This window comes from Myotis davidii, unplaced genomic scaffold, assembly GCF_000327345.1.
Source record: "Myotis davidii unplaced genomic scaffold, ASM32734v1 scaffold148, whole genome shotgun sequence".
Taxonomy (NCBI): Eukaryota; Metazoa; Chordata; class Mammalia; order Chiroptera; family Vespertilionidae; genus Myotis; species Myotis davidii.
This window is the reverse complement of record NW_006299479.1, coordinates 3400316-3410125: the sequence shown is the minus strand read 5'-3', so window position 1 is coordinate 3410125 and position 9810 is coordinate 3400316. Positions and strand designations below refer to the sequence as shown.

Here is a 9810-nt window from a genome sequence, read left to right as displayed (position 1 = left end):
TGTGCCATTGCTTTGAACCTAGAAAGAAAGATAAGAGACAAGCTTTACGTGTCATACAACCTCAGTGATTCTGTCAAGATAATTACTTAATAATTTCAAAATGAGGTGGGAGCAGCATCCATTACCATATAGCCAGTCTGTATGATGAAAATGTACGTGATATAAGTATTTTGGTAATATACCACAAATAAATTGTATTTCTATTCCATGGCATGGAGAAAAATGATAAAGAGATAAACTGAATTAAAGCTATACCTGTGTGTTGGTGGTAATACTTCGTTTCATCACAAATAAAATACATGTAAAATACATGTGAATTTCACCCAAAGGGGGAAAACACCCTCAGCGCTTTGATCCACCTGTTGAGCCCAGCAAGTCAGTCCACTCTGCCCACCCGTCAGGGAGCAGCATTGCATGTGAGATCACAAGTGTGCCTTTCCCAGAACAAGTGACCATTTACACGACAGGCTTAGTTAGCAAAGCTCTCAACTCCGCTGCAAGGAACTCAACATACACTGACATATAAACAGACGCCTGAATGAAAGGCTGAGGATAATCCGAAAGCAAACCCACCCCAGGAAACCCTTGCCTACTGTTCCACTGTTTCTCCTCTTTTGGGGCAGGGTCTCCAAACCACGTAAGTATCTCTAATAGACTGATTCTGTTACCCGTGGCACACAGCCAGCACTTCCCTCAGGGACACTCCTAAACTGAACATTCCAGCATAAATCACTCTCCATTTTTACTTCCATGGACTCGTGACAAACTTTAATAAACAGGACACTTCTACCAAAGTTAATTAACTCTTCAAGCACCTTTAATCCCTCTTCAAACTGGTGCCACTGTTTCTGAGAAACTCAACTATACCATCAACTGATTTAAGAATTAATCAAAGGGGGAGGAAAAAATCAAACCCCCCCGCACAAGTCAGAGCGATTTGGCTGACAGACCGATAGTGCCAGGTTCCTCTCTAATTCAACACAGACAAAAATATTTCAATCTGAAAGCACAACCCTTCCCCCAGGACACCAATACAAAACCCCTCATTTATAAAGACCCCTGTTTTATAAGATGAAGAACCTGTTTGTTCTAGGATCAAGAGACCCTGAAGGGCTCAATAAGTGAGGAAATCTGTGACCTGATTATAAATGAAAAGAGAACCTTAAAAGAAACCAAACTCAAAATCTGGTTGAGATTAGATCAGACCTATTTCTAAATTCCAAAATCTTTCTCATTTTAAAATCCTCGCCCAAGGATATGTTTTAATGATTTTAGAGAGAGGAGAAGGACGGGGCGGGGCGGGGCATGGAGAGGGAAAAGGCGAGGGAGAGGGAGAAACATCAATTCGAGATCAGTTGCCTCCCATACACCCCAATCTGGGATCGAACCCGAAACCCAGACAAGGGCCCTGACCAGGAATCAAACCCACAAACTTTCAGTGCATGGGAAGATGCTCCAATCACACCAGCCAGGGCAAAATTCCAAAATCTTTCTTTTAAAAAATGTCTATTTTTTCTCTCTACCCTTAGGCCTTTCCTAGCCCAGCCCTGCACTCACCTTACTATACACATTCTCATGACTGTTTACTACACTAGATCTGAAGTTTTCCTTTCACAGCAGTAGCAAAAATGGAATTAAATTAAGCTCCTGATATGTTACTAATAAGAGAAAACCGTTAAAATAACGGATTCATATCCCATTGTTACGGTAATTATTCCAATGGCTAAAATTACAGGAAACATCAGCAGAGAGAATGAGTGTTTACTGATCCCTGATGAATAAGACAACCAAGTGCATTATTAGGTTTAAAGTCAACGTGCAATTTTTTTTTCCCCTGAAAAGATATTTTACAAAAGATGAGAAACCAAAAGCACAGACTTAAAGATCAAATGACCAATAACTCTGATTTACTTGGAATGCAACTTAACCTGGTAAGATAAAAATATCCAGCAAAAAAGCAGTGGTATGCTAGAAACGTTCATAGTTTATCTAAACGTGGAACTATTTCAGAAATAGGATCACTTAATATAACTGTCCTCGTACTGTACTCTTTAACAATGCGAGTTTCCATTTTTTCCCCAAAGGCCGGAATGACCTGAGTCGCTATGCATAAGTAACCTAAAACTTCACTTTAAAGACCGCTTTACGCACAGCGGGTAAACACTTGTGCTCCTCGAGTTGGCAGAGCTGGCCACTAGTTAACTGCCACAAAAGGAATTTCAAATGCATAAACTTGAAAATAAGAAATAAGCAAATTACACAGCACAGTGCAGCCCACTTAAACATCTAGCTGCTTCGTCTACCACGTTTATAAACACACTCTCTGTGAACCGTGAGGCAAAACGCACACTCACAGACTCTACTGCTGGATACGAAAGCTCCTTTAAAGCGATTTCCCAGTTCCACACTCAATAGTCACATCACACAAACTGGTAGGAGTTCAAAGATGTAACTACAGAATATAGTTTAAAACTGTTTTCCAGTGGATATTTCTAGAGAGAAGAACTAGGAAGGGTGGGGGAGAGAGAGAGAGAGAAAGAGAGAAAGAGAAAGAGAGAGAGAGAGAGAGAGAGAGAGAGAGACACAGAGAGAGAGAGACACAGAGAGAGAAGGGACAGAAACAAAGAGACAGGGTGGGATGTTCATTTTATTTACATTTGCCTTGTTTAAAACTACTTTATAACAAATGTTTAACCTCTGTCAAAAGATTTTAAAAATAAATATCTGACAGCCCCACTCTCCTAACCCAGCTGAAGTAAAATGAAGACCTAGCTAGGACTAAAATGTAGAACAGGCACTAATAATTCTTTCTCTTTCTTTTTTAATAGTCTTTTAATGTGTAAGGAAAAGTGCCCATAACTGCAGCTCACTATGTTCACACCCTGAACAAGGTCAAGAGAGAATATTACTGGCATGCAAAGGCCCTCCTCTTGCTTTTCCCAGTCATTGCTCCCTCAAAGCTGTTACTACCTGGACTTCACAGAACTGTTTCGCTACTAACAATTATTTTTCGACATTTCCCCAATTCTTTATTCTTAAAGCAAATTTTAGGAACTAATTTCTTTCCAGATTAAGAAAAGAGAAACAATTTCATTCAACAAATACTTACTGAGCACCTACTATGTGCCAGGTTTTAAAACTCAGATGATAAATTTTTCATTATATTATAAAAGTAATTCCATTGGACAACCGTTAAGAGAAATGTTACAATATTTAAAGAAATGTGATTTCCTAGCATATTTAAAGTATTTTATTGTAAGACTACATATAACAAAAACTATACGCAGTATTAGATGTAAGAAGTCATATGAAAATAATCTTGGCGTAGGGCGATTTTCTGACATGGTCCATCAGGACATTAGTATTTCAAAGAGTCAGAATCTTGGAGTGAAAAAAACCCTGAAAGAAGCCTTGCTCCCAAAGCAAGAATCCCTTCCAAGATCTTACTGACAGCACCTATGTTAGAAATGCTACAATAGTGCTGAGAGCACCTATGTTAGGAATGCTATGATAGTGCTGAGAGCACCTGTTAGAAATGCTATGATAGTGCTGACAGCACCTGTGTTAGGAATGCTATGTTAGAGAATGCTTCCTTTATGCTACTTCCTTTTAACTGCCCCTCCCCCAAATGACTGCGCTCTCTTCCACACGATCGTCTTTCACGTTGCTTGCTAGTCATCTTTTTTCTCCTGTCAGTTGTGAAACAATTCTGTGATCATCCTAGACATTCTACTATTCTCTCTGGACTTCATTCATTCAATAAATGAATACTAGACACTTCACCATTGTACGGATTGGGGAAACAGTATTGGAAAAAAGTCCCTTCCCCACAGGAGGTTAACATTTAGCGAGGGGACAAACTTAAAGCAAATAATTTCATGTATGTGCACACACACATACACCTATGATGAATTTCTATGAAATAGACATGAAGGGTGTGATTAGAAATTAAGTGGGAGGATTTATCTGAGGAAGACATACTTAAGCCCACAACAGAGAAGCGCACTTAGATAAAGCCTTTGGGAGGGGAGCACACAGGGAGCAGGAACTGGGCTGTGCAAGGTCCTGAGGCAAGGAAGGTCTTGCTGCACACAAGGAAGCTGAAGGAAGGCCTGGGTGGGACAGAGGACACAGTGAGACAGCAAGAGGTGCCTGAGACATGGCTGCAGGTGCAGGCAGGGCCAGCTGATCCTGTGGTGCCTTCAGACCAGATGCAAAGTTCTGAGTTGTATTATAAATGCAGGAGAAAGGCAGTTTCAACACCCTTCACCATATATATATATATTATTGATTTCAGAGAGGAGGGGAGAGGGAGAGAGATAGAAACATCAATGATGAGAGATAATCATTGATTGGCTGTCTCCTGAACGCCCCCTACTGGGGATCGAGCCTGCAACCTGGACGTGCGCCCTTGGCCAAAATCGAACCTGGGACCTTTCAGTCCGCAGGTCTACGCTCTATCCACTGAGCCACACCAGTTAGGGCACCCTTCACCATCTTGGCTATTTGTTGTTGTTTTTTCTCTCTACATATATTCCAATTTTTCAGCATCTCTAAAAGTGGGTAACATGCTCAAGATGTGATCTTTCTAGTGCAAACATCAATGGAGCTGTTGACTGAGACATCATTTTTTTAAAATATAGCTAGAAGTTGCAGTTTTTTATACACTGGTTACTATTCATTTAAATAAAACAGGAAACAAAAATTATTTTCAGATGAACTACTGATAAATCAGACCTCCCCCATACTTTTGTAACTGACAATTTTTACAACCAAAATGTAAGCTACTATATATATTAAGTTAAAAAAATTATCCTTCTCTGAGAAAAATTCAGAGTAATAGCACATATACCATTTCAATTTTTTACACTCTCTTAACCTGGGATTATGTTTTTTATAATATTCCTTCCAAAACTCTTTACTGGGACCCCCGCTTGCCAATGGATCTTACCTTCTACGATGTCCCTCTTGTAATCGCTGTCATTGTCACTGTCAGTTGGCCGGTAATAGATATAAAATCCTTGAATGGGAGTGTTATTGTTAATTGACGGGATATACTAAAAAACAGAAGCAGAAAACTTGTCAAAAACAAAAATAAATTTAACTCCCAAATCCATTAAGATTTATTTATCTGCATAACAGTATTTCTCTGGATTCATTTTGCAAACATCCTTGACGACCATTTTAAATTTAATTCAAAGGTATTCAAAGGTATGAAGAGCGCTTAGCTTACTGCAGGGCTAACCAAAATTAAAGCAATATATTTCACAAGGTTCAAAGGCATAAAAGTACATTTGGTTCAAAATGAATAAATCATGAAATGGCAATTAAGTCAACACTTGGATTAGAGCTGAGGCAACAATAATTTTATTTTTAACCCTACCCCATTTATAATATGTGCTTTTAGACAAATATCTGTGCCCTTCAATTTCCTCACTTAAAAACTCAGAAATCTGCCGAAACCGGTTTGGCTCAGTGGATAGAGCTTTGGCCTACGGACTGAAAGGTCCCAGGTTCGATTCCGGTCAAGGGCATGTACCTGGGTTGCAGGCACATCCCCAGTAGGATGTGCAGGAGGCAATTGATCGATGTTTCTCTCTCATCGATGTTTCTAACTCTCTATCTCTCTCCCTTCCTCTCTGCAAAAAATCAATAAAATTAAAAAAAAAACAAAACTCAGAAATCTGCCCGGCTGGCATGGCTTAGTGGTTGAGCATTGACCTATGAAAAGGTTCGATTCCCGGTTAGGGCACAGGAACTGGGATGCGCCATGGTCCTGAGGCAAGGAAGGTCTTGGGTTGCAGGCTCGATCCCAGTGTCGGGTGTGCAGGAGGCAGCCAATCAATGATTCTCTCTCACCATTGATGTTTCTATCTCTCTCTCCCTCTCCCTTCCTCTCTGAAATCAATAAAAACATATTTTTAAAAAAAGTTCAAACATTTGCTGTTCACTGTACCCCGTCATGAGGACATTAAACTATTAACATGGCCAAACCAGACAACCTCCTCATTAGAGAAGACGTGTTACTTACCGTCCACTTTAGCATGATCTGCGTATCACTGACGGCTTCTGTGTACACAATGTGAGGCCCGGCTACTGGACGGTTAGAATAACGATTGGGGAACCCAGCCACCTGATAAGGACGAGACGCTGAACTCCGAAAACTCTCACCGTGATGGTTGATAGCAATGACCCTAAATTTGTATGTTGAACCTTTTGAGGAGAGAAAAAAAAAACCCAGAATTTTTAAAAAGCTGTAATACGACAACTGAAGGTACAATACCCAAACTATGACAACTGTGCTATAACAACAGCATACTCTGAAGCCTGTGTGGTAAATAGATTCCTACCCACGTGACAATTTCTAGCAACTGGTAGTAGCTGCTCAGTGCAGTGTGTTCACAATCCCAAGATGTAAACACCCCAAGAGAGGAATGATCTGACCCCGAAGGGGGCGGACAGAGAACAGGGAAGAGCACATGTGCTCCTTGCACCATCCAGTTCCAAAGTCACACCCATCACAGACAGTATTAGTGTGTGTGTGTGTGTGTGTGTGTGTGTGGTAGGAGTCTGTGCTCAAGACCCGGTTCTTCTCCCTTGGAAAGAACAACTGGAGAGTTAGTGTGGTGAATGCATTTATGAAGAGGCGCTGTGGGGCTATGTCACTCTGATTCCACCTGTAACGGGGGAAGAGGGAGCAGATTTAGACTACAACAGAAGATACTCATTTGTATTCGATTTAAGACTTAAAAAACAACAACACGAAGGGTGTGAGTTTCTGAAAATCTGGAATCTAGAGAATAAATTAGACCCCTAAAGCAAGGTTCCTACTAGCTCACAAGTGCCCAGGGGGCTTCCGCAGACAGTGTTTTCCATGTGAAAAATGTCCCGGAGCCTTACACACATTTACAGCTGCCGCCTTCTCGGTGGGCTTCCAGTCAAATGGCGGAGTGGGTAAGTGTGGTCCTGGTATCCTCCCACGATCACATCGAAATGACAGAAAGACAATCCCTGAGAGCCGACTGAAATCTAGCTGAACACAATGAAGGATGCGCCGAAGCCACACTGAGACCGATAGGAGGGGCAGACACAGAATGGGTGTGGCAGTTAAAAATCAGGATTGCTATCTCAGCTGCTGAGGTCCCCCGAAGAGGGAGGGGTCCCCTCCCAGGCCCCCAGCCCAGGTTTCCAGTGCAGGGAAGAGAAGTCCCCAGAGCTCTTGGCTGTAAAAACCCGCAGGAATGGTGAATGGTGGCGGACTGACACAAAGGGCTGCTGTAGTCCCAGGAGTTCCTCTTAAAGGGCCGGTGCACAGATTACTCGGACTCACTCACTCTTAGCTCCAGCATGAAAGGAACCAGGGACGTAGGAGGAGGAGCTCAACTGTCTGGCTCTGGGGAGAAGGCTAGAGGGGCAGCTTTCTTTCAAACGGAAGTGCTGGCAGAAGCCACTTTCCTTTGCTGAGCTCTCCCCTTGCAGGCACAGGCACCATTTCTGAGTCTCCATCAACCCGGCTACCATGGTGATCCCTCAAGGCCTCGCCCAACCAACTTGAAGGCCCTCCCAAGCCGCTTTCGGTGACTTTTCCATCCAAAGGCCTATCTTAGCTCATGCAGTGAACTTTCCGAAAATCCCTCAAAGGTTCACAAACCCAAACAAATAGCATCTGGCCTTGGTGCGCCCTATACCTCTTGCTAAGTGGCCCCAGGCCTGGTGCTGGAGGTAGCTGGACTCAGTACACAGCTTGACCTGGGCACCTCTAAGCCCATCACCCTGCAGCTCATACCAGGTGGCCCAGGCAGGGCACAGGAAGTGGCTAACCTTGGCCTGCACCTCTCAGGAAGCCTCAGAGGCGACACACCTGATGGCCAGCTGCAGACCAGGCTGGAGCACCACGCCACCACGTCCACGAGCGATACACTCAGAGGGCTCACTCGGCGCTCGCTGGAGCCCCTCTGAAGTCAGCTCTGTCCCACGGGGAAAGGCCCCTGCACAGCAGCTTTCACTGCAGTCGTAGCCTCATCTTTATTTTCACATTTTCATGCAATAAGCTTGCAATACTCTAATTAAAACTATATGGGTAATGAAACTATGCACCTATGGTTGGTCAGCATGGATGGTATAAGAAGGAAATGTTGGAATATTAATACCTGGCTCTAAACTACGAACTTCCACCGAGAGTCTGGAAGGAGGGATATCTTCAGCTGCCACCAGCCAATCACTACTCCTCATCCGTTTATATTCGACCTTGAAGGCAGTGATTGGAGAACCCCCATTGGCCCGAGGAATCCAAGTGACGTAGACGGACGTCTCTGATGCAGTGGAGATGGTGGGCCGATCGGGGGCCTCTGGAACTGAAAAAGGAAACATTCGCTTCAGTATCCTGCAGTGTCAGAGACAAGAATAACTCAAACCAACTAAAAGGGGTAACTGCCAAATAGTGAATGAAAGGTTCTTCCAACTTTGCCAGAGTTAATAATATATCTTCCTGTTAAAAGGCAATGAAATAGCCAAATACAGGAAATAAAAGAAGGAAGTAAAATTAACCTACTAACCTGACAACTGTCTCTGAAAAACTGAACGTTAGTGTGATCATTGTGACCAGGCTCATTTGGATTCATGGCTAAAACAGTGTATGAGCAATTTTATCATTGGCCGCTTCCAGTCTGATTGTGCTTATAATTTACTAGAAGCCCGTTGCACGAAGATTCGTGCAATAGGCCTTCCCTTCCCCTGGCTGCCGGCACCGGTTTTCCTCCAGCACCTGGGACCCAGGCCTTTGCTGCTCTGGCTAGAGCCTTCAGTTCTTCACTCAGCTGCCTCACGCCTATGTATGCAAATTAACTGCCATCTTTGTTGGGTTAATTTGCATACTCTCCTAATTGGCTGGTAAGCATAGCGGAGGGAGGGTCAATTTACATGCTTGTCTATTATTAGGTAAGATAGTAAATTTACAGTAAAATTATGTGTTATTGAATTTAGGTGTTTTCTTTATCCATCCAAGCTACATAAGACACATTCAGCTGAAACCATGTACCTAACTCTTCTTGCTGACCAAGCCATTGTGTAACCCTAACTGGCTCCCCACTTCGCTCCTACAAGGAAAGAATGCTGCTAGAAACAGCCTGGTACATCACCAATTAGCCCACTGCCATTCCACTGTGAGTTCTGGACAGTGAGCTAGTTCTGAGCGGAACAAGGAGGACCCACTCCGGCCAGGGAGACATTGCTCAGGTGAAGTCACCACGGGAGTCCGCCTCTGTCTAGTGGCACACCGCTCAAGCAACGCCCTCTGTCTCAACACCCCTCAACCCAGACACAAGTACATGAGGGCAAAACACTGTAGCATATGGTACTTGTATGGAGAAAGCGTGGGATTTTATAAAACAAATTGATTCATGGGTAAAAAGGAATCTACTCAAAGCAGGCAACTTTGAGGGATACTTACTGTATTCCTTTCAAGTAAGAAAGCAATGGAAACAGAATGAACAGAACTGTTAGCAAATCTCTTTAAATACTACATAATCAAACAACTTCCTTCTGTCGATTCATTTGGGGTTAAAACTCATCATACTACAGGTATTTATAGAGTTATTAAAAGTTCATCAAAGAACACCACAGTTTGAATAGAAAAGAAAGCTATTAGGGGAAAAAAATCTCCACAGAGAAGAATATCTTGCCGAAACCGGTTTGGCTCAGTGGATAGAGCGTCGGCCTGTGGACTGAAAGATCCCAGGTTCGATTCCGGTCAAGGGCATGTACCTGGGTTGCAGGCACATCCCCAGTGGGGAGTGTGCAGGAGGCAGCTGG

At 43.1% G+C, this 9810-nt stretch overlaps 1 protein-coding gene across 1 annotated transcript in view; it reads right to left on the bottom strand.

The window, feature by feature from the left end:
• The window catches only part of CDON (cell adhesion associated, oncogene regulated), an 80728-nt gene that overhangs the window by 20315 nt on the left and 50603 nt on the right, over nucleotides 1-9810 (bottom strand). Inside the window, exons 12-14 of the mRNA XM_006775052.2 lie at nucleotides 8151-8354; nucleotides 6032-6213; nucleotides 4952-5057 (exon numbers count right to left, since the gene is read on the bottom strand). Of these exons, the coding sequence (XP_006775115.1) occupies nucleotides 4952-5057; nucleotides 6032-6213; nucleotides 8151-8354 (492 nt within the window). The remainder of the gene's footprint in view (nucleotides 1-4951; nucleotides 5058-6031; nucleotides 6214-8150; nucleotides 8355-9810) is intronic.